Below are 23829 nucleotides of genomic sequence, written 5' to 3'. Positions count from 1 at the left end.
AAGCCGCCGCAGACGCTCCGCACGCAGCGCGTCTAGCCTCCATGGTGACGAATCCAAACCGGAGACCAGCGGCGCTCTTTTCAAACCACTTTACCGCGGAAACATGTCAACGGAAGAGCTGCGGATGATACAACTTTAACGCAGAAAGAGATGTGGAGCCATAATAACTCCTATGAAAGTCGTGTGTCCGACCAAGACATGCATGTCGAAGATTTAAACCTAACAAGTCGATGCTGGTGAAGCTAACGTTAGCCGTGAGACGAGCACTATCCTTCAAAGCCAGGTGAGCCGAGGCAAACGTCCGGAGATTTAAGACTCGCTTTAAAGTAGTTAACGGTTGTCAGGCGGTGCTGGCAGGTGGGCTAATGCTACTTCTTAGCTCTAGAAAACGGAGTAACTCAATACTTAAGTACGCAGAAAGCTCATGCTGGCTTATTAGCTAATTAACGTTAAGCTAGCTGTCTAACTGTAGCCAACAACAAACGTCTGGCTAACGGTAGCAGGCGTAATTAGCCACCATACGCTACTCATAAACTGACCTTCTCAGTAAATTACATCATTTGTGTCACGCTGTTTTAAGTGTCGTCTTATTTGCGAACCAGTATAAACACTGATATGTTTTGCTAAGGTAACCCCAGTGCCACATCGCAGCCATGAACAGCAATGCAGAGAGGAAGTTTGTCAACCTGAGGAAGCGTCTCGATCAGCTGGGCTACAGACAGCCACTGGGCATAGAGTCACTGCCACTGGTGGAGAAACTGTTCAGGTAAAAAAAACAGCACCCACAATGCACCTCCTCGCCTTCATCCCAGTGACATCAGCAGCAACAGTAGGGTGGATTAAAGGTAGTTAAGTCTGATCTTCTCCTCTGTGTTTCAGTGACTTGGTTCACACAACCGAGAGCCTGCGCAATGCCAAACTGTCAGCGGGCAAGACTGAGAAAGAGAGCCGAAATCTTGATGCTGTTCTGGAGCCGTACAGGACGGAGAACGCCCGGGTGGTCAGGGAGAACAATGAGCTGCACCTCGAGGTGCTGAAGCTGAGGGAGGACAAGGACCGCGTCGTCAGAGGTAAGCTGTGACAACCAGCCTCCTCCTCACGACATCCACAGGAAAATGGTTTGATAACTTAACGATATGTTGTGTCATTTTAGAGCTCAAGACCCACATCAGAAAACTAGACCATGAGACGTCTGACCTGAAGTTTTTAAACAATCAGTATGTGCACAAAGTTCGCACCCTGGAGAAGGAAAGCAAGTCGAAAGCCGAGCGCATCCAGCAGCTGCAGGAGAAGAACATGCAAGCTGTGGTGCAGACGCCAGGTGACTCCAGGGTTCTTCTGACCCAAGCTCTTTGAGTCAAAGAAGCTACACTGTCTTGATTTTGTTTAAGAAAAAAATACAGATCATACTTGGCCTTTAAAGAACAATCAAAACTCAAGCTTTAATCATGGCGTTCACAGGTGGAAAGAAACGCAGCATTCCTTTCAGACGGCAGAGGATGCAGATTGATGACCTTGTGCCCTCGTCCTCCGCATCATCTTACCCCGTGTCGCAACCCGATGATCCGTACATCGCTGACCTACTGCTGTTAGCTGATGGAAGGTTTGTCAGAGTTTTGGAACAGCTGAATCATATATTGGATTTGGATTGTTTCTGTTTTTACTCACTGTCATTATCTTTGTAGAATTCACGAGCTACAGGAAGACATGATAAAGGTCAAACTAGACCTGGAAAATGCTCAAGAACATATAAAACACTTAAACACACAGGTAAGAAAGAAACTAAGTAGAATCATTGACAGGTCTGATGCATTCAGTGCTAAATTGGTGGAAATTATTTGTTGATTTGCTCAAATTCACTTCCATCAGGTGGAGGAGAGGAACAAAGAGATAGAGCGTCTGAACCGTGTTCTGCATGGTGGGCGACCTCATGACGTCATTTCTCTTGAGGCTCAAAACATCAGCAACGAGAAGCTGATATCCCATCTTAACCTTCAGGTAAGTGTAGCTGTGATAGAAGATGTGTGCTGCTGTTAAACGCCACATATGTAACACTTTTTTCACGATGAGCCTCATTCCTCTGGCAGAAAATAGGTTTGCATGGTTGCTACCCACCTTCCTGTCTGATTGGCATTTCTTTGTGTCACACAGATCGAGTACCTGCAGGAGACCAACAGTACACTGGAGGAGAAGGTAGAAGGACTGCAGCAGAAGAAGAAAGACGCTTCCACTGAGGTGGCTAATCTGTCTCTGAAGAACCTGGAACTGTGCGAAGAGCTTACGCACATAGACGACCTCGCAAAGCAGCTGGAGATGGACAAAGAGCGGGTGTTGGAAACCGCTGATATGGAACTATATGAAGCTAAAGTGAGAATATGAGAGCTGTGAAAATGTACCAGCTTAAGTTCAGGTAACAAAGTGAGATAATAACTCTATAATACTTAAATATATTTTCTCAACAGAAAGAAATTAAACGGCAACAGAAGATCATGGAAGACCTGGAGGATATAATCACAAAGACGAGAAAGGTATTCACGTCATATATTCTCATTATATAGTTTTAAAATAGAAATACCCCCCTGACTTGTTGTATGTAATTCTTGAGGCAGCATACGCCACCATTCTTTGCCAAAACATGTCCGATGTTGAAATATAACACAAGCCAAGAGCCTGACCTGTTGGTAATGATTGGTTTCAGGAGCAGTCTGAAGGCGACTTTGAAAGAGACGGCCTCAGAGACGACCTGGTGGAGCTCAAGGGGCAGAATGAGAAAATGGAGGGACTGGTGAATTTCCTGGAGGACGAGAAAATCCGTCTGCAGGACAAAATGGAGAAAATGATGACAGCTGGTAAGCAGCAGTTTAGTTATACCTCAGTTGTAGACCTGTTCCTCCTTTAGCCACCTTTTGACTGTTGTATCACTTGACTAGACAAAGACCTGGTGCTGGAGCTGGAGACCATGCGGGCCAAGCACGGTGTGTGTGGAAGGGAACGTTCCCCGTCACGTCTGGATGCGTTCGTCCGGAGCCTAGAAGAGGAGAGAGATTATTATCGCCTGGAGGCCGAGAGGTACAAGAGAGTCAGAGGGACTAGCAGTCTGGACGTGAGCCCCAGTCGTAGTCCAGGCAGACTCAGGAGTCCAAGGTCCAAATTAACAAGGGTAAAAAAAACTCTAAATGTGATTCACTACTTTTATTTATTGCCGTTTTAAATAATTTCCTGAAAACTATGCCAAAACACTACAGTTTAAGTTTCACATTTTCAGGGAGGTATTGCAGAAGCAGAGCTGCTCTGTGTAGTGAAGGAACGAGATGAGCTGAGAGCCGCTCTGTTGAACTTTGAGAAGCACACAGTGGAAATCCAAAACAACGTGAAGGCCCTCTGCACTGAGAGAGACCAGCTGAAATGCCTGTTCAGACAGGTGAGTGGTACGACAGCAGAAGGTGCGTGCACTTGAAATGACTTATTTTCTACTACTGAAGACCAAATGTTCTCGTTGGCTCAGGCTCAAGAGGATTTACACCTGGCCCGCAGCACGGATAAGTCAGCTGACGTCTTGAGGCTGCAGGAGGAGATCAGACAGGCAGAAATCAAAATCAAGCAGATGAGCAGTGAAAGAGACACGCTGCTGGAGAGATTAATGGTAAGTCCCACAGAGCACTGTTGCACGTGAGCTAATTTACTGCTAAAACATTTTCATTTGGAATATTTGCTTGTATTTTGAAGTTGTCTTTCATAGTGAAGATATGAAAACATCACCTTGGACTTGTTCTGGCCATTTTTCTGTATTTTCTGGCATTTTTTATTCATTATTTTCAGATGTATTTCTTGCAACTCCATTGAAATTGATGCATTGTTAAACTCTGTTCAGAAAGTAAACTCTCATTACTTTTATAACTTTGACTCTCATTGCTCTTATAACTTTGAATTGCCACCAATGAGCCTAACACAATATGGTCACATCTTGCAGGCTGCCCAGACGTCAGCTCTCACAGGCAGACAGGAGGAGGAGAGCAGGGTTCTTGACCTGGAAAACACCATTCAGAGGGTAAAGTCTGTTGGATGTTTCAATAAAATCTGCTTCCTCACCAAAGCTTGTTGAAAAACACCGACATAGAATTATTATTTTGTGTTCACTACTGTAACTTTGGTCCCAGTTATCTTACCGTCACTGTATTTCCACCTGGTTTATTTCACCTGTCCATTGTGGCACAGTTGGAGCAGGAGAGACGGGACCTGCAGACTCAGGTGTGTCTGCTGAAGGAGAACAGGGAGGCTGTGGAGGGGGAGCTGAGGGTTCGGTCTGCTGCTGTGGTCCAGAATGCAGAGGAGGTGGCCCAGCAGAGGGCCGAGTCTAATGCTCTGAGGTTTGTGTTGAAACATTAATGAAAGTTAAAAATGCTAATTATATCACCGCTGCCAGGAAGTAAGTCACAAATCCATCTTATCACGCCAATCCAAGGAATTACATTATTTCTAAAGATGTGTGAGGCTCAACAGATTTGTCAGACACCAATTTGAGATCTGATCACTGAGATCATATTTGGTGGTAGTCTGGACCGCATTTTTTAAAGGGATATTTTTGGCAAATTGGCCCATTGCCATAATCCCTTTAGTCTTAGGAGTAGGTTCATTACCTTTAATTGTCAGTGCAAACTATTTTTAGAATGGCGGAGCAGAGCCGTGAGCTGCTCAGAGCTACGCTACGGAGGCTAATGGGATTTCTTGGTTTCCCTCATCAAACTCATCAAATACACAATCCAACAACTCCAAAACGCTCTGGTGGACAAGTTGTGACCTGCACGTTCACCACGCTATGAGATGATAACTACATTACACACTACACAACTACTAACATTACGAGATGGAGTTGTTTTCGAGGTATGAGAGTGTTTTGGAGTTGTTGGATTGTGTATTTGATGAGTTTGATAAGGGAAACCAAGAAATCACATTAGCCTCTGTAGCGTAGCTCTGAGCAGCTCGTGGCTCCGCTCCACTGTTCTAAAAACAGCTTGCACCGACAATTAAATGTGTAATGAACCTACTCTTAAAACTATAGGGATTATGGCAATGGGCCAAATTGCCAAAATGTTGAACTATCCCTTTAAGTAGCGAGCACAAATGGACCCAGGCCACATTGATATAGAAACTACTTACCTCAAGTTCTCTGCCACAGTAATTAGTCAGGGCCTTGGTGAGGTAGTGACTGGCTGTCCCCTCTGTCTCCCTGTCTCTCTCTAGGCTGCTACAGGAGCAGATGGAGCAGTCCCTGTCTGACACCCAGCACAGGCTGTCTGTGAAGATGAATGAACTGCACGCTGCCCACGGGCAGATCAAGAAACTGGAGGGGAGAATAGGTGAACATTTGTTGATGTGATGAGGTTCAGCATCAGTGCTGTGTAGTTGTGCTGCACTCTCTTCTCTGTGGTCGCTTGGCTCTTTGCATGATTTGGCTTTTTCTGCCAGAGGAGCTGAGTCAGCGGGGCTCAAAGACCAAGGAGGACGTGACTGTTCTTCAGAAGTCGGTCTCTGCCCTGGATCGAGAGAAAGACGCTCTGCAGGATGAAGTTGATCAAAAGACCGAAAAGCTGGTTGCTCTCCAGGAGGAGCTGTCCAAGAAGGTAGCCGTCGACATTAACAAGCTTCTATTAAAACATTTCTTTGAGAAAGTTATTGGTTCCTGTTACAATTCCTCTTATTTATAACGGCCATTCCAATGTACACTAAGCAAAAATGGACACAACCCTCTTCCTGCTCGACATGTTCAGGACTAATAAAGTTTATTTTTGTGGCTTTTCCACAGGAAAACACCCTTGAAGATGTGAGACTCACAGCTACAAAAATGGAGGAGTCGTTAGCGTGAGTATCTTTTTCCCAATGCTCCCAGGTTTGGTTTTTAAAACATCAGAACATCAGGGTCAAAAAGTCTCACCCATTAACATGTGATCCTTTCAGTCAGCTGCAGGGGGCATTAAACAGCCGAGAGAGGGAGATAACCAGCCTGAGGAGGCAGCTGGACGCCTCTCAGGAGGAGCTGGCCGGACTCAGGAGAGACAAAGAAATCACCATCAGAGAGAACAGAAGGCTGCAGGACGACCTGGCCACAATGACCAGAGAGAACCAGGTATGGGAAAGCAAGTATAATGAGTTTTTCTGTGACGTATATAAAGAAATGGAAGAAATGTAAAGGAAATGACAATGACTACACTCTTGTGATGGTCTGCCCAGGCTGTACATCTGGAGATGGAACAGGCTTTGAATGAGAAGGACGAGCTGAAACTCAGAGTCCACTCTTACATTTCCGAAGTGTCCAGGATTGAGAAACTGATGGCCACCAAGGCAAGAGAGAACCACAAATACTATACGCTATATATATATATATATATATATATATATATATATATATATATATATATATATATATATATATATATATATATATACGGTTAAGAATCTGTGTAGTAGTCTTTTATTCCCATACGGTTTTTGAAGACCTTGAACATCCTGCAGGTCCACTCAGCCTCACTTAGCGCGGTATTTGACCCACAGGAGCAGGAGAACAGGGACTTGCTGGAGAGGTTTAGAATGGCTCACACTGAGGTGGAGGAGCGCGAGCAGAAGCTGCAGCAAGCCGAAGGCCTCAATAACTCCATCCGCCTGGAGCTGCTCTCCTCAGACACTGAGCGCAGGCACCTCCGAGACACCGTCGGCCACCAGGAGAGAGAAATCCATCAGGTGAGACAGAGGCTGGAACAAGTAGCTGATACATCATATTAGGTAAAAAGATTTTAAATAGATCAGTTTACAAGATTATACTGTGCATTAAAATCAGAAGGAGATAAATGTCCCTTTCACCCTGCTGGTTTATGAAGCATGTGCAGGCCCTGCAGGCCTATGAAGCCCAGGTGTCATCGCTGGTTCGTGGGATGTCCCGACTGGAGGAGGAGCTGCACAAAGCCCAGGAGGAGAAGGCAGCTCTCCTCTCAGATCTGGCTTCAGTCAGGGAGCTCTGTGTCAAATTGGACTCTGGCAAGGAGCTCACGGCACGTCAGCTCACCTCCAAGAGCATGGACCTGGAGAGGGTGAGGTTTACCGTGGCTTTGACTTGGCTTTTAACCAGTCAGGTTGTGTCTGCCACCCCACCAGCAGAAGGTCTTGTCTTGACACATTTGTACCTTTTTTGTCATGTTTTAGGTCACTGGAGAGCTGGAGGATGTTCGGTCAGAGGGGGAGCTACTCAAGAAGCAGCTGGCCAGCGAGAGGCTGACGGTCCGTAACCTCGAGACGCTGCTCTCCACCAATCGCCAAAAGGAGTTCCAGACTCACCTGACAGCCAGCGAGAGAGAGTCGGAGCTGAAAGTTCTTCGCGACAGGCTCACGCTGGCTGACAGCAAAACGTAAACAAACCAAATTCAATAAAAGTTCTTGAGCTTCTCACACTTGTTGAATGTTAAAAAATTATTGAACGTTATCTGTGTGTGTGTGTGTGTGTGTGTGTTTATGTCTGTGTCTCTGTCTGTGTTTGTCCGTGTGTGTGTACATACACTCAGTGTGGAGCATAGCCGGGAGGTGTCCCAGCTCCGTGGTAAAGTGTCTCAGCTGCAGACGGAGATGGATGTTCTGAAGAGACAACTGACCACTGAGCGCTTTGAACGGTGAGGTTGCCCACTGTTGGTTTTCACATCTGCTTTTCCACTGTGTCCCCCAAGATAGGAATCAGCAACACTTAAAGCAACACTATGTAGCTTCTCGGCCTTAAAAAAAGGTTTCTAAACTCATTCAAGTGGTAGAAAAATGGTTAATGGGATGAATCATAGGAACAACCCTCCCCCATCTGCCAGTGCAACCTGCTTTACAAGCATCCCCCGGGGGCACAGTACTTGAATTTGTTGACGGAGCCGGCGTCGGACGAAAGTAAAGAGTCCTGTATGAGGAGGCGAAGAAAAAAAAAAGTGAGGAAGTGATCGAACATCGAGTTTTTGTGTGTCACTGGGATTCTGGTGGGGAGTTGGAAAATTCTACAACACCGGTTCAATATTTAGGCTATCCGTGTTCGGAAAAGTGGAACCAAAGTTTGACACAATTTAGATGATGCTATCAGCTGTGCGAGTATAGATTGAGTGGTGATAAATTGAAGAGAAAGAGTGCTCAGTAAAGTGGTGTTCACCATGTGCTGTCAGAACAGCTCCAGTGCTCCCTTGTGTTTAGATGATGGTTGTGCCAGAGCGCTGTCAGACGAGTTGGTCCAACATCTCCCACAGGTGTTAAGGTTGGTTAGAGACCTGATGACTGTAACGAGAGCTGATGAGTCAGATTATTTATATACTTTAAAACCATCAGTGACTCCTTGAACACTGTGACCTGTTTTATATTAAAGGGATAGTTAAACATTTTGGTAAAATTCCCATTGCCATAATCTCTATTATATATAGTTTTAGGAGTAGGTTCGTTACCTTTAATTGTTGGTGCAAGCTATTTTTAGAGCGGTGGAGCAGAGCCGTGAGCTGCTCAGAACTACGCTACGGAGGCTCATGGAATTTCTTGGTTTCCCTCCTCAACAACTCTGTCTCATAAAGTCCCGTTATTATCTCATAGCGTGGTGAATGTGCAGGTCACAACTTGTCCACCAGAGCGTTTTGGAGTTGTTGGATTGTGTATTCGATGAGTTTGATGAGGGAAACCAAGAAATCCCATGAGCCTCCGTAGCGTTGCTCTGAGCAGCTTGCGGCTCTGCTCCACCGTTCTAAAAATAGCTTGCACTGACAAATAAAGGTAACAAATCTACTCCTAAAACTATAGGGATTATGGCAGTGGGCCACTTTGCCAAAATGTTGAACTATCCCTTTAAATCTGAGATGATGTCACAGCTAACATCGATGTAAGATTTATACTGTGGCCTTATAATTACATAAGTTGCATAGTTAATGCAACAGCAGTTTTTAACATACTAGATTTTTAACCCACGTGAAAACAGTTAATCGGTTTTCACTCGTAGCTGGTTGCAAAATGAAATGGCCCTTATGTTCACCAGCTGTGTGCCACTGCTGTTGTTTTCACCCTGTGAGTCTGTGTGATGCCATGGCAAAATGCCATCCTGGGGACAACTACGGTCGCAGGAACTATCACAGAGGAGGTTTTCAGCGCTCCGCCTGGTGTTCATATGTCTGCCTTGCAAATGGTCCAGAATGTGGCCTGCACTGCCTGACCATGGTTGCCTGAATGAAATTCAAGCCACTAATGCTCGGTTCAGAGTGACCTCTGGGTCTGCTCTATCCACATCCTCAAAATTCACAGCCTCTGTGGTTGCACAAGAATTTCCAAAAGCCAATCCCAGCTGACACAGGGCGATGGTAGGATACATCACCAGAGACAAAGAAACAACAAACAGCCCTGCTGCACCCAAACTGATTAAACCATCAAAAGTTTCTGTTATTTTTTTTAAATTGTCTAATTGACTCATCATATTGACCCCCCTTAAATGTATTTATACAAAACAGTAATTGCCTAAGAAGATAAGTAGGGTCTGAGGATGTCTGAGAATGTAGCACATCCTGACCTGGTCTGTCTGTGTCCTCAGTGAGAGGGCGGTCCAGGAGATGCGCAGACAGGGTTTGTCTTTCTCATCGCTCCAAAGCTCATCGTCCCTCAGCATGTCCAGCGGTCACATCTCCCCAGAACGCTCCATCCTCCGAAGCCTGGAGCGCTCCACTGACAAGTCGGCAGACAAGTAAGACACTGAATGATCAAACGATGGTGTTTTTAGAGGTTGGATGCATAACATCTGGGTGATAGAAGAAATCTGGTCATTTAAGGCAAATGAAAGCCAGAAAGAAATGAACCAGACCTATTTATAACAAATAATATAATACTTCTCATTTCACTGAAGTCTCTGTCTCCTTCCTCTTTTCAGAAGTGTGAGCTTCAAGGATTAACGACGACATGGACAAATGAAGGCGAGACGAGTGAGTCAGAAACAAACAGAGGTGCTTGAAGTCTGGACACGAATTGTGAAGGCCTTCATAAGCCGCTGCATTAATTAGCCAGTACATTGATACCACTTTACTCCTTCATCTGTCCTGAAGCACCCAGGATGAAATCATGCTCACTTAAGTTCACATTTGAACAGACTGTTACATAACCGGAGCATCCTCCCTGTCAGTATGTGGTACAGCCACTGATAGAATTAGGACTTAACGTCCCAGACGAGTTAGTGAATCGTTCTCACCAATTATAACCTCACACGTGTAGCAAGAGAATTGTTCGTTCAGCCCTGTGGTTCTCTGTATTATGCCTCATATTCATGTTTTAATGATGTCTAAATTATTAAGTTATTCACAAAATAAAATGATACAAAAAAAAGAGAAGATGCAGTGATGTAAATCACAAAACTTCTGGTTTAATTGGATGGTATATAATAGAAAATGGAAATGAATGAATGGGAATGAGAGGCTGTGACATACAAAAAAAACACAAGCTTGATATAAACCCCACAACTCTCTGAGTATATGGTGTGTGTGTGTGTGTTTTAGCCTGCTAAACCACTGAATGCCCACTGAAGCCATTAACCGTTCGCCTTCTCTATCTACATGAAGAAACAAGTACAATACAAAGTTTGGTCTTCCACCTTATTTACATTAGCATCAATGATTCATATACTGTAACAGTGCATGTAACGTACATCTCAGTGACTTTTTTCCTTTGTCTGCAGCTGATTTCAAGCTCTAGTGGTTTTGAAGTCAAGTCTCCGTCTCTTCCGATAATCGACATGAAAATGTGTAACAGTTGTCAACATTCCCTAAAGCATAAAAAATAATACAAATGATTCTCTATAAAAAATAATCTCCAAACTATAAGATATTGCACGTTTAATGCCGACAGTGTTCAGTGGTTGTGTTGGGGAGCGGATAAGTGAAGAGGGAAAAGTCCAAAATGTACTTGGGCAGGAGTTCCCTTAGTAGCTTCTGTGGCAGGCTGCACAGATAATAGTGTAAGGTCTCCGTGGTGACCGGCTTGTACCACGTTTGCCTCTCCGGAAAGTGAACAAAAGGAGGTGCTCCGATGCGCTGGAGCACAAACTCCGAATCACTTTCCAGGTGTTCGTAGGAGCCGATGAAGTCGTATGACACGGCACAAGGTTGGCACAGGTTGTACACCGGCATCCAGTGCTCATTCATACGCTCCACATCCTCATCCAGCAAGTAACGGACAAACTCTGCAAAGGTCACATCGTCTCCCGTCACGGATGCGTCCTTGGCGCGACCCTTCCTGTACCGCTTTATGATCTCAACGCCATACTTTTTCTGGTAAGACTCGATCTCTCCAAACTTGTTCCTGTAGGCAGACAGGAGCCGCTCCATGGGCTCCCGCACAAACATGAATTTGAAGTAGTGTTTGAGGCGGTATCGGATCTCCTCCGGTTTCAGAGAGGACAGGAAGACCAGGTCGTTGCGGTGGTCCATCTTGATGTTGACGTCCACGCTCTCCAGCGCTCCGCTCAAGACCTTCAGAACCCTCTTCCAGTTGGAGCAGGCCACTTTGGGGACGTAGCAGTACAGGAAACGGTACTGGTCGTTCACCAGGACGTGCTGCAGCAGTGTCTTCCTCTGCAGGGGGCTCAGAGACCAGATGCTGTGGGGCATGTTCTTCTGGCTGCACATGGTCCTGATGGTCCGGTTACGGATCTCCTGAAGGATCTACATGTGAACACAAGTTAAAGAATTAAAGGGATAGTTCAACATTTAGGACGAGACAGGAGTTGTTTTCAAGGTAAATTTATGCAAACCCACTAATGCGCGTTCCTGTTGGGGGCAGTTTTTCAGCAAGCAGTCTCTGCATTTACCTCGAAAACAACTCTGTCTCGTAATGTTCCGTTATTATCTCATAGCGTGGTGAATGTGCAGGTCACAACTTGTCCACCAGAGCGTTTTGGAGTTGTTGGATTGTGTGTGTTTGATGAGGGAAACCAAGAAATATGAGCCTCCATAGCATAGCTCTGAGCAGCTTGCGGCTCTGTTCCACCATCCTAAAAATAGCTTGCACTGACAATTAAAGGTAACGAACCTACTCCTAAAACTATAAGGATTATGGCAATGGGCCAATTTGCCAAAATGTTGAACTATCCCTTTAACGAAGCATCTTACCAACTTAACTCTAGTATCCTTGTAAGAACAACTGTATCAAGGGTTTTGTTTGAGATGCTTATAGCAAGTAATGTAACGTGTTTATAGGGGACCCCATTATGGGCAGATGGGTACTAATTAGCCTACATGTGTGGTGGATGATAAAAGTTGGAACTAAACGATATACACTCATCTTATGACATTCATTGTTAGAGGCCGAGGCTGTTGGGTGGTAAACACACCTGGATACTGTTTGATCCAACTGCTAAACTTTGCAGGGAAGTTTCTGATCTCCCTAAATCAAATTTGTGTTTAAACCAGAAAAATGACAGCAATAAGAACGTGTTTTAGTCGTGTGATGAAATGGCTTCCCTGCCTTTAATCCTGTTTACGACAGATCCTCTAATATTGTGAAATTTCTTCGCAGTCAGAAGGAGACAAAGCAAAAAAAATCTGTGCAGGCTGCACCGAGCGTGGCAACCTGCGGTGCAGAGCCTCCGTGGCTCATTCCACGACCGACCCGTACCTGAGAGTCCACGTCCACAGCCGAGCTGTGTTTCCCGGGCTGTCGGATGAAGTCCAGCCGCCTGCCGCTCCCCCTGGGTGGAGGCGTATCCATGCTGTTGAGCATTCCTTTCTCTATCATGAGCAGCAGGCCTCCGGACGCTACGATCACCAGGAACGTTAGCACCGACGGCAGCACCGCGGAGCTGCGGCGCACCGAGCCCGAGCTCACCGTGGTCCGAAAGTTCATAACCGAGCCGCTGCGCGCTGCCCCGGCCCTCTTCACCCCGTAGTCCTGCCTGCGGGGAACCATGCCTTGTGTCCGGCTCGTCTGCTCACACCTACCAGGCAGCTTTCAAAGTTTACGGCTAACTACTACGTAAGAGAAGACCGCTGGTTACCTACCACGTACCCATACTTAACTTTTAAACTGCGTCAAGTCAGCCAGCGCAAATGTTGCTATTCCTGTTTGAACTGTCAAAATAAAATCCTTGTAAAAGTTACACGTCGTGAGCACTTTGTCTACTGTGGGGAAAACAGCGTTTTTACTGGGCTATATTAAAAGTTTTTGGTGCTCAGTTATTTCCTCTCATAGGGCGTTTTCGTCTGAGGACGCTAATACTAAAACAGCTGGGCTTAAAAAAAGATGATATCCGGTTAACGTTTTCAAAATAAAATCCCCCCACTGTGTATTTTCCATCAGAGAAAGTATCAGCACGTCAGACAAATACTGTATGTATGAAAGTTCATAATCGTTTCATTCTGTCACAATATCTTAATTTCTGTATTTAGAAAGGTGTGTGAGGGTTGTACTGTGAACAATCAGGTCTCCAACACCTCCTCCCAGGACCCTCAGATGTCCCCAGGACCCCTGGGAGATGTAGTTCAGCTAGTGAAGCCTTTGTAAGGCAAGGGAATTTTATTTGTATAGACCATTTTTACAAACAGTTTGTCTAAAAGGGCTTTACATAGCATCATTACAACATCCTCTGCCCTTAGACCCTCACATCCACTGAGGAAACCCCCCCCAGGAAAACCCTTTTAACGGGGAAAAAACAGGAGAAACCTCAGGGTGAGCAACAGAGGAAGGAACACTCACCCAGGACGAGCAGACGTGCAATAGATCTTGTATGAGGAAAACAGTTCACAATGTAAAATATGGAATTGTTCAGTCAACAGGAGCTGACGATGGCAGCTTCTGGGGCAGGCAGGGCCATATACAGGAAATTTGTAGATTTGCATTGTGGAGGCCTAAGACTTTCAAAGAGCCCTTGAACCTGAACTCCAAGTTTTTCTCAAATTTGACGTTCACTCTAGTAGGCCTACAGCTTTATGAGCCTTCACTTCACACCGTTAATGTTTTTGAATACTCATTGACAGGTCAACAAGATCTCTACAGTCAAAACACGCTCCAACTGCGGCTGAAAATCCTCACTTAATAAACACTTGAGTTATAATGGTCCACTTGATTCTAGTTATTAGCAGAGGTCACACTCTCCCTTTGGTTAGTGCTGATTCTGATTCTCTGCTGCATTCACATTTTCCAAGTGGATTAGACATAGCCGTCTTATGGCAGTGTTTCACAGGTCTCAGTGCTGTTAGTTTTAAGTCTGTCGTAGGCTAATGTAGGTGAAGTAACAGAATCTTAGGTCACAATCCATTTGAGATCGGTGCTTGCAATATCAATATGGAGGAACAGTGAGATGAGTCAGTCACACCCACCCATCTGTCCACTTAATCGTATATTTAAATCATTACTGTTACAGTCTGACTCAGCATCCCTGATAAGAAAAATCACAGTCAATAACATCCAGTATCAGTACAGTGTCTCTAATCAGATGCTACCTGAAATCTTAGGATTTAGACTGTGTTTGTTCTCAGCCGTTTCCCTTGGGGAAAACCAGAGCCCCAGCTATTAACAGCATCACATCCAAATGAGTCTGAAGCTGATCAGAAAGACAAACATAAAATCTTTAATGAATAAAAGCCATATCAAACGTCTGTCTACATTTAAACTCAGTATGGCCAGGAGGTAACTTCATGATAATGATAGTGATTGTCATGATAATGAACAGAAAAAATACTTTTTTGAAAATATGTTTTTTTGGTTATCAACTTAATAAATCTTTAGGTATTGTATAGTGTAGTGTATATCAAGCTTATTGCATTAACATGGATATTCTTATTAATTATGACTCCTTTGCACACTTATTTTAATTGTGTATCTGCATTCACAAACCATCTTAAACAAACTTTGAGTAAAATAATTAAAAGATGATCAAATTTTCATATTTGGCAAAGTTAACATATTTTTTTTGATACTAGCTTGAATAAAAAGTCCTTACAACCAGAGCAGCAAGTGAATTGATGACATCAGATTTGAAAAGATGATATAACTACAGCCTGACATCTGTGTAGATCAGATGCTCTTAAAACAATATCAAAAATTCTCATGTTGCAGTGAGGCTCGTCTTTATTTAGCTTTTTATTTATTTACCTACAATACATTCAAGGAGTCAGCCTTCAGCACCACCCCTCCCCTTCTCTGACCCCATTCCAGTCATTTTCTACCGATTTAAAGAAGATTGACAGGACTTAATATCGCTCTAGACACATTAATGTGAATTCATATAAACTACACCTCCATTAAACATAAATACAGTTTTGACCTGTATAAGCTGCAGTGTGAGAGTGGGAGCTACCAGTAGATGGTTATAAATAGGCCTCCAGTAGGTGATCACTCTCCTCACAGTAAACCACAGACATCCCAGCGGGATGAGCACCTCGACCTCCGGACCGTTACATCGTTTCCTCCACTAATTAGTCCCCGACAAGCACGAGCTTACGTTCCGGTAACGTGCTCGCATCGTGACAGGGGGGCTCGTGTGTCTGGCGGCTTCTCTCTCTCTCTCTCTCTCTCTCTCTCTCTCTCTCTCTCTCTCTCTCTCTCTCTCTCTCTCTCTCTCTCTCTCTCTCTCTCTCTCTCCACAGCCACACCCTCCCATCCCCATCTCCATCTCGCACGCGTGCAGCTGTGCGGGGCTGACGGTCGGTGCGTGCGTCTCCCTGTCGGGCACCCGCAGCATCAGCAACACAAAAGAGGTCGGAGCAGCCGGAGCCGGTCTTACCTCAGCGCTGGTCGGGAGGAGGCGGAGGAGAAGGAGGAGAAGGAGGAGGAGGACTCGCGGTTAAGACAATAAGGTGCTGCATTTCCCCTTGTCTGTGTTGATGCTGATTGTTTTCCATCCTCACGACGCTCATGACCTTGTCACTGGATCTCACCTCTCATTTCTCATTGACCTGCTCGGATCTTCTGCTCCATCCTTCGCAGATGTGTATGTGTGTGTGTAGCCTGTGTATGTGTGTGTGTGCGCGCGCGTGCTGTAAATGGGCTGGGACTTTGAATCTGATTCGACTGGAAATGCGCAAACGCCGATGTCAACAGACCAAATTGCCATAACTGATTCAATTTTTAAAAAAAAATCCATAATAAGGCTAATCAATTCAACCACATTTGACATTCATCCGTGGGGTTTATGTGAGAATAGCAGAGGCCAGATTCTTTGTTCTCTATGCGCCTTTTTAGTCTGCAATTAATAGACTGTATAATCCCAGTGCGGCAGCATCCGCTAATCTACAGCTAACGGCTGCGTATTGATCCGTGCCTTTAGATCTGTGTTGATGTAATCTTTCACTACAGCCGTCCGCGGCTCTCTCCACGGTACAGCCCGGTGAGATGTCAGGGTATTTGAGTCAGCTGGAAAACCATGCGTAGGCCAGAGACTAGGCAATGGCGTGGGCCTAGTACCATGTGCAATATATATATTTATAAAAGGATTATATTTCCACGCGGCGTTAAAAGGCTTTTAAATCACCGCTGTGTTGCTGACATCCTATATGGAGTATGGTGCTGAGACATACAGTGAGAGGCAGGGAGAGTGGATGACAGACTGCCATAGATTAATTCACAGACAGATGGTGTTGGGTTCATGGTGCTGGTTCGAGTAAACTGGTCTGCTTTTTGGTTGGCTGCTTCACTGCATGATTGACAGTATGGGTTGTAGTAAGCCTATGTAGTCATCTGGGGATCTATAAATAATGAATAGATAATGGCTGAATGATGAGATCTTAGGCCACACAGAGCTTGCATGGTGTGCCTCCCTGCTCTGTGTTTTGCAGGAGACACAGGCAAAGAGCTGTCATAGAGAGAGACTATATCACTATCACTGATTCAATAGAGTCTTTTATAGGCTACAGCCCTGCAGTGTTTCACTTCACTTCATCCAACCTGAGGCTCCAGATTCTCAGATGAGGAGAAGACTCACAGTTATCCTGTCATCACCATAAATGTGACTAATGGATGTTTTCTTTTTCCAGAGACATCTGTGGAGTGCCTCTGCAACGCCAGACAGCATCCATTTTTTTTATTTGAGTCATGCATCACCCTTTGACCTCAGATAAAGATGCGACTATGAATTTAGATTTAATCGCTGTAAGACAGACAAGGGAAGTCTGACTCATTGTGAGACTTGCAAATCAATTGGCTTTTAAACGCACAGAAAACAGCCGCACATTAAACACTGAACTGGAAACACCCTCATGTTAAAAAATACAAAACAAAACACCTGCATTCAAAACTAACTATGAATGTTTCAACATTTTCCAGAGGCACAAACCCTGAATTAAGTAGTTTTGATATTAGTCAGTACAGTATATTGCATGGCAAACATTTGTATTAGTATCAGTGCTGCCCTTTATCTAAAGCACAGAATTGTAATTACAACCGCACTCGGTTTCTTATGAGCTGGTCTGTCCCAGTTATTCAGCCCTGTGTGGTGCTAGTTATCATCAGCTCTTCAGATATGTGGCTCCCTGATGAGGTTAGACATGTTCATGTAACACATCTCTGCTCAGAATGATACGCCGCCGTATAGTGTGGATTCTGCTCAAACTGTTAATCTAATTTTAAGTCGTTTAATCACAGGAATTTCACTGTGAATCCAAAACTGACTGTAAATCAAGCTGGAAACAAACGGATTCTTCCCTACCAGCTCCATCCACAAACAAACAAGGTAGACAATAGCACAGTCAACCCCATTATCCTCATTTTCCAGCCCCTAACATCACAAAAAAGCCAAATTGATAGAGATTCCTGTCATTTAATGTAATTTTACAATGACATTTTAATTTAAAATTAGGCTTTTTATTTTCTCTGCTCCCCGAGATGATGCCTGTCAACCATTATCTTATGCAACACACTTCACACTTGCATCATTATTTTGACACATTCGTGCTTTTATTTTACTTCCACGGAAAATCAGAATGACTGCTTCACCACATGTCAAGTGTGCTGGCTGCTCCCGTCTCACTGAGAGTAGCTGAGGGTGGTTGATCCTGGCCTCTTCTCACATAAAGTGGAGTCAATAAGACACTTTGCTTTTCCCGTGTGAGAATACATGAGGATGTGTGCGTTGAGAGCATGTTTGCACTGCTTTACTGGGGGGTTTCTATTTCTGCACCGAGTCAGTCAGAGTCTGTCTTTGAAGTGCTGTGCTGCTGTAATATAGGCAGCATTCAGGTTGGTGAAGCCCCATCATTACCATATCTCTCTGAGACTGCAGTGTGAGGCTGCCAAACCTGGAGATTGGGGAGGGGGGCGGGGCGGTGGGGGTAGCCTTATTACACACTAATGCTGTGCTTATACACACGGCTATTATGATTCCAGCTCAGATTAATACGACCATGAAATGAGGATCTTTCCCAGTCGTTTGGGACTGAGGCTTTTGGAGATTCGTTGAACTGGGCTGCTTTAAAAACCAGTTCACCTGTGCCCCCCTCTTCACCCAGTCAGAGACCAGCTTTGAAGACTAGGAGCTCCACAAAACCGACTTTTATAACCATAATGTTATTAAGCGGTCGTGGTGCACCACATTACAAGGCGTTTTAATCACACATGTGCATGCACGGTTACAGTTAAAACACAATGAGAGCCTTTGTGCGCATCAGCCAGTTGAAACGCTGAATGCCACTCTGTTCTCCTGCGCTGGCTATCTGGAGGGGAAACAAAGTGTCACTTTGTGCCTCCTCAGCACAGCAGCACTAACAGACACAGGAGAACGCCCATCTCTCTTCACTCAGCCGCTCAACACTACCCTGATCCCCCTCTGACACGCCCCCTCCCTCACTCTCCACATGTGCTGCGCTCCAGCACACATCTGCACTCATGGGAACTCAGCCCACACCGACTTGTGTTTTTCGGTCCAAAAGGACATGCCTGCGCTTTAGAACGGCAATCAATCTCTCATCAGTATGAGAATATCAAAAGATGTTTGCGCTGCCACTGTCCATGCACCCACACACACACACACACACACACCAAACTGAGCCCACACTGCATCTGACACCTGACTCCAGGTAATGCCCTAGATCACAGTGACAGCAGGCAGGTGGAACGGACACACACTCACCCTCGCACACAGAGCGCCTGCAGGACGGTAAGAAGACATTCTTATGCAGGAAGTTGATCAAATGTTAGCTTTAGGTCGTCAACGTAGTCTGTAGAGTTTGTTTTTATTCTTGCAGGCTCTCTGCGCGTAATGACCAGTGTCGTGTTGTACAAGGCGGTTCGGTGAAGTGTGTCTGTGTCAGTGTACTTCTGAACATGTCACAAGTCGCAGTGTTTGTGCTCCAGATGCTCAGGCGGGATCAGAAGGCCTCTTTGTCGTTTGTTTACACACGAGCATTGTTGGTTAACCGGTGGCTAGAGTTGAAAATAAACCGCGGTCATGTGACAGGAGTTGCGTGTCAGTCTGAGCTCCATTGTCTCTTCACATGCAGCCTTTGGACAGCAAGTGTAGATAAATGCCAACAACATCTTACAGCATCCTGTGTGGAAAAGAGAATACACAATATTACATCATTCTCAAAAGTAGTGGGTTATTGGTTGTTGTTGGACTGGGATATGTGTTTGTGTTTGTTTGTGTTGCATCTCCAATCGAGGCTTTAGCCTTTTGGCTGCTCTCTCTCAGGATGGCATTGCTACCCAATCGAGTCAGATGACCAACTGAAATAGAGTGAAATATCTCAACAATTAAATGGAGGTCTATGAAACCAGTACATATGGAACATTCCTGGTCCCCAGGGGACGTACACCACTGATGTCGGTCATCCTCTGGCACAGGCATGGGCAAACTACAGCCCTGGGGACATATACTCATTTGGCTTTTTAATCCGGCCTGCCCAAGACCGCAAACTTCAATGCACTGGCAAGAAAAGGTGACCAACAACAGTGTTTCCACTGGACCTGAATGTAACTTGTTTGCAAGTTTTCTTTTACTTTAGGTAATGGCTTTTACATGTAATCTATTTCAGTTCACACACACTCTCCATCCATCTCATACTGGCCCCTGAACCAAAAAGTTTGCCCACCCCTGCTCTAGCCTCACTGTGAGGTTGACGTTTCACTCTGTCAGTTGTATTTCCTGCTAAGTGCTGTCATGCAGTTGTCGGCTAAGATGATGAACTAATTGATCAGCTTGAGCATGTTAGCATGCTGATGTTAGTGTTTAGGTCAGAGCAGCTCTGTGCTTCGGTCCATCCTCACAGAGATGCTAATGTGACTCCATTAGTCTCTTACACTCACTGAGGGATCGCTCTTTTCATGGCAACATGAAGATTGGTGTTATTCCACATGTCCAATAGAGTGTGTGTGGAACAAAGGTGAGAGGAGATGGGATTTGCATGAGAATAAAGCGGAACATGATCTTCGATCGTCCTCTGGAATAAGGAACATGGCTGTTGACAGATGAATAACAGCAAGTGATGCATGATGGAAACGCACATCAGTTACATAATAATGTAATGGAACAACATTGTGTAAGTAAACACTTTGATTGGAGCAATTAGTATGTACATTTAGTTGCGCATCACATAAATGGGATGCCTGTTTTAGTGCTGGTTTGTTGTGAGCTGTGGAGATGGAGAAAACATAGTGTTAAAGGGATAGTTCAACATTTTGGCAAATTGGTCCATTGCTATAATCCGTATAGTTTTAGGAGTAGGTTTGTTACCTTTAATTGTCGGTGCAAACTATTTTTAAAATGGCGGAGCAGAGCCGCGAGCTGCTCAGAGCTACGCTACGGAGGCTAATGGGATTTCTTGGTTTCCCTCATCAAACTCATCAAATACACAATCCAACAACTCCAACTCTGCACATTCACCACGCTATGAGATAATAACGGAACGAACGTTACGAGACAGAGTTGTTTTCGAGGTAAATACAGAGACTGCTTGTCGAGCGTGGTGAATGTGCAGGTCACAACAGGTGCAGGTTTTGGAGTTGTTGGATTGTGTATTTAATGAGTTTGATGAGGGAAACCAAGAAATCCCATTAGCCTCCGTAGCGTAGCTCTGAGCAGCTTGCGGCTCTGCTCCGCCGTTCTAAAAACAGCTTGCACCGACAATTACTACTAAGGGATTATGGCAATGGGCCAATTTGCCAACATGTTGAACTCACAGTTTGAGGTTTTGTAGCTGATTGAATAGACGATGATTAATCACCACACACCGCACTCTTGCTCTTAAGGTGCGCCCCCTTGTCGTGCATGTGCCTGGCACTGGCCCTTTGCGTTGCCCAGTGCAGCTGCTGTTAAAACATCAGGAGAACCCAGGGCAGCGTTTGTGCACATGCAGGTGTGTGCCAAGCAAACCATTTCAGTCTGTTTGTAGTGATAAGGATTTGTTGTGCCAGTACGTCTGTCTCCTCTGGCTCTGGCTGCTGTGCACATGTCTCCATGGAAACCAAAAGGTTGGTCAAAAGTATGGTACATGAGACTGGGGGCAAAGGGTTGTATAGAAAGTCTGGACCTGAAGATGATACGTATATTTTGAAACATGGATTCTTCAGTGTTGTCGTAGTTACATTACACATCATGTTCTTCTGTTTGGTGCTTCCTCATCCTCCCTGTCCCATGTTCACCCCCCACGCCGCCGTCACGTTTCCCTGACCATGTTCCTCACTCTGAGTGCACCTGATGCTAACGGACCTAACGAACCCAAATCTGCTCTTCTGTCTCTGTTCTGTGTGTATTTCACCACTTTCTCCCCCAAAGCCACAGCGGAAGGCAAGCAAGCAAGCAGCAGCAGCGTCGCTCATCTGGGTAAAACGAGCTTTTGCAAAAGGGCAGATCGATGTTCCCTAAGGTTTTACTGCAGTGGTGCGCAGCCATCTCGAGCTGTGCAGCTGAAATAGGTAAACTGTTAACACGGCTCCGCCACGTCCGTCTGTCTGCTTTGTCAGCAAGCTACTTTGTGCTGTAAGGTTATGGCCCTTTGCCGCTACAGCGACACTAAGCCCTGCCATCAGGACTCTGGCGGTTGTCTGGCCCACTCTGGTGCAGAGCGGTGTCACCATCAAGTGATGTTGAGCCGCCGGGGTTTGTTTCAAGAGCGCTGAGATGCAGCATCGTGTTATGCCGCCGCCATACTATGATGCAGCTGTATCCCTGTCAAAGGCATTTCTCTGCTTCTGTAGAGCACATGGCTGCACCTCGTGCTTCTCTTCATCCCATCTCTATCTGCTCCCCCCAATCTGTCCTCTGCAGCAGCAGGTCTAACAAACACACACAACAGACACAGACATTTGCTCAACATTAGGACCGGCAGCCAAAATGGTCAAACAATACAAGCACAAAAAATCCACAGTATCTCCCTTCACACCAGCAGACACAATTACATACAGTCTCTTCACACGCTGTCCCGTGTTCACACACCCTCTACTACCACACATGCTTGTTCGCTCCTTGTTCTGCGCTGGCTGGAGTCAGACGGGACAAAGAGCCTTTTTTTTTTTTTTTTTTTTTTCTTTTTCTCGGAGGGACAAGACATTTCTGAGAGAGTCGGTCCAGCTCTGTCACCGTCAGGAAGGAAGCCCACGGCATGCTGATCCCACTGGAGACAGCTGGCTTCCCTCCAGCTCTCTCAGTACTGTCTCTCACAGTCTCTCCCGTTTTATACAGCCGACCCGGGTGATTTTGGTTTTCGCACACACAACACACATTTCCGCAGCACATCAGAAAACCTCTGGCTCTGCTCTGCTGACTAGGGGGGGCCGTGCAGCTCAGGGTTCAGGAAGCAGTGTGGCGTGCTCTGTTTGTTCCTGTCAGTTTACGAGATGTAAATACGTGGTGGTTCTATGTGACTGCTCGTGCTGTATCTTTATGGATGATTTTCTAATCATTAGACAGGGCAGTAGTTCATCTAGTGGGAGGGAATACGTTCAGCTGAAAGTGTGTTTTTTTTTTTATAAAGTGTTTAGCTCTGTGCTCTCTAGTTCCAACAGAGTGGCCTCAGACTGCTCCTCTTTGTTTCCTTCAGTCAAAAGCTCATACTTTCTCTTTTCAAGCAGATAACAGCATCCCCATGATCACTTCCTTTTTTCTTTCACCCCAGCCAAGGTGTGCGGTGACCATGGCGACGGACGCTGTGGAAACTAAGCATGACATGCTTTTAGAGGTAACCGAATCCAAAGGCCCAGGTAAATAGGAAAAATTGAGTGCTTTCAGCGACATCTTAAAGAGGCAGCGTGCTTTAAAACAGGATCTGGGAGGATGGAATTACCTCGGTGTGATTCTGTTTTCGCTGTCTCTTTAAGAGCTGCATGGTGTGGTGATGGGTTTGACCTGGCTGAAACCTTTACTAAGGTTTGTGGTGTGCTGTGGCTACATTTGTGATTTGTAGCTCTTTGATTCCTTCCTTCATCTATTTGTCTTTGAGCAGTTTCATAATCTGATTACATTCAAGATATAGAGATTTAGATCAGTGGTAGGAGAGCCTGAGGAAGGTTGCAGCGCTTTAAAAAAAAAGATTTCTCATAACTCGGAGACCATTTGGACCAGAACAACCAAGCTTTTATGTATAAAATGGACATCTATCTGATATTTACCTATATCACCTACAGAAGATTACATACATACTAAAGATCATTTGTTATATTGATTAGTATTCAGGTAATGCAACTGACCCTAATCCTGGAGGCAGCTGCAACCCAGATCATGGATGCAATATATTACGATTTGATTACAGCAGATTGCAATTACTGTACCTTTTTTGTCAAATAAGCATTGTATTCTGAAAATATGAATAAGTCTACAGTGAATTTGTAGTGTATTTTACAATAGTTATTTAGTCATATTTATTCAAGGTTTAT

The 23829-nt window shown here is 45.1% G+C and overlaps 2 protein-coding genes across 2 annotated transcripts; one reads left to right on the top strand and one right to left on the bottom strand.

Annotated features, from left to right (window-relative positions):
* The first annotated feature begins 110 nt into the window (after positions 1 to 110).
* On the top strand, positions 111 to 10256 carry cep135 (centrosomal protein 135). Its single transcript, XM_083970842.1, has 26 exons — positions 111 to 283; positions 629 to 766; positions 880 to 1070; positions 1154 to 1321; positions 1462 to 1603; positions 1686 to 1770; positions 1870 to 1998; positions 2152 to 2367; positions 2463 to 2528; positions 2699 to 2849; positions 2931 to 3160; positions 3266 to 3421; positions 3506 to 3643; positions 3971 to 4048; positions 4216 to 4367; positions 5242 to 5357; positions 5467 to 5621; positions 5804 to 5859; positions 5956 to 6124; positions 6229 to 6339; positions 6550 to 6735; positions 6873 to 7082; positions 7195 to 7397; positions 7551 to 7655; positions 9578 to 9727; positions 9911 to 10256. Exons 2-26 carry the CDS (start codon positions 654 to 656, stop codon positions 9930 to 9932), a joined length of 3498 nt encoding a protein of 1165 aa, XP_083826968.1. The 5' UTR covers positions 111 to 283; positions 629 to 653; the 3' UTR covers positions 9933 to 10256.
* Positions 10257 to 10412: 156 nt separating this feature from the next.
* On the bottom strand, positions 10413 to 13204 carry chst14 (carbohydrate (N-acetylgalactosamine 4-0) sulfotransferase 14). Its single transcript, XM_083969413.1, has 2 exons — positions 12646 to 13204; positions 10413 to 11693 (listed from the first exon to the last, which is right to left on the bottom strand). Exons 1-2 carry the CDS (start codon positions 12934 to 12936, stop codon positions 10866 to 10868), a joined length of 1119 nt encoding a protein of 372 aa, XP_083825539.1. The 5' UTR covers positions 12937 to 13204; the 3' UTR covers positions 10413 to 10865.
* Between the last annotated feature and the right edge of the window lie 10625 nt (positions 13205 to 23829).

The sequence above is a fragment of the Trachurus trachurus genome, assembly GCF_905171665.1.
Source record: "Trachurus trachurus genome assembly, chromosome: 4".
In the NCBI taxonomy this organism is placed as follows: Eukaryota; Metazoa; Chordata; class Actinopteri; order Carangiformes; family Carangidae; genus Trachurus; species Trachurus trachurus.
This window is presented reverse-complemented; position numbering and strand designations above follow the sequence as displayed.

Excerpts from the sequence above, each read along its gene's own strand:
- cep135 (XM_083970842.1), top strand. The coding sequence starts at position 654 with ATGAACAGCAATGCAGAGAGGAAGTTTGTCAACCTGAGGAAGCGTCTC. Across the intron at positions 1,071-1,153 it reads CAAGGACCGCGTCGTCAGAG|AGCTCAAGACCCACATCAGA; the intron begins GTAAGCTGTGAC and ends GTGTCATTTTAG. Across the intron at positions 6,340-6,549 it reads AGAAACTGATGGCCACCAAG|GAGCAGGAGAACAGGGACTT; the intron begins GCAAGAGAGAAC and ends TTTGACCCACAG.
- chst14 (XM_083969413.1), bottom strand. The coding sequence starts at position 12,936 with ATGGTTCCCCGCAGGCAGGACTACGGGGTGAAGAGGGCCGGGGCAGCG. Across the intron at positions 11,694-12,645 it reads CTGTGGACGTGGACTCTCAG|ATCCTTCAGGAGATCCGTAA; the intron begins GTACGGGTCGGT and ends GTTCACATGTAG.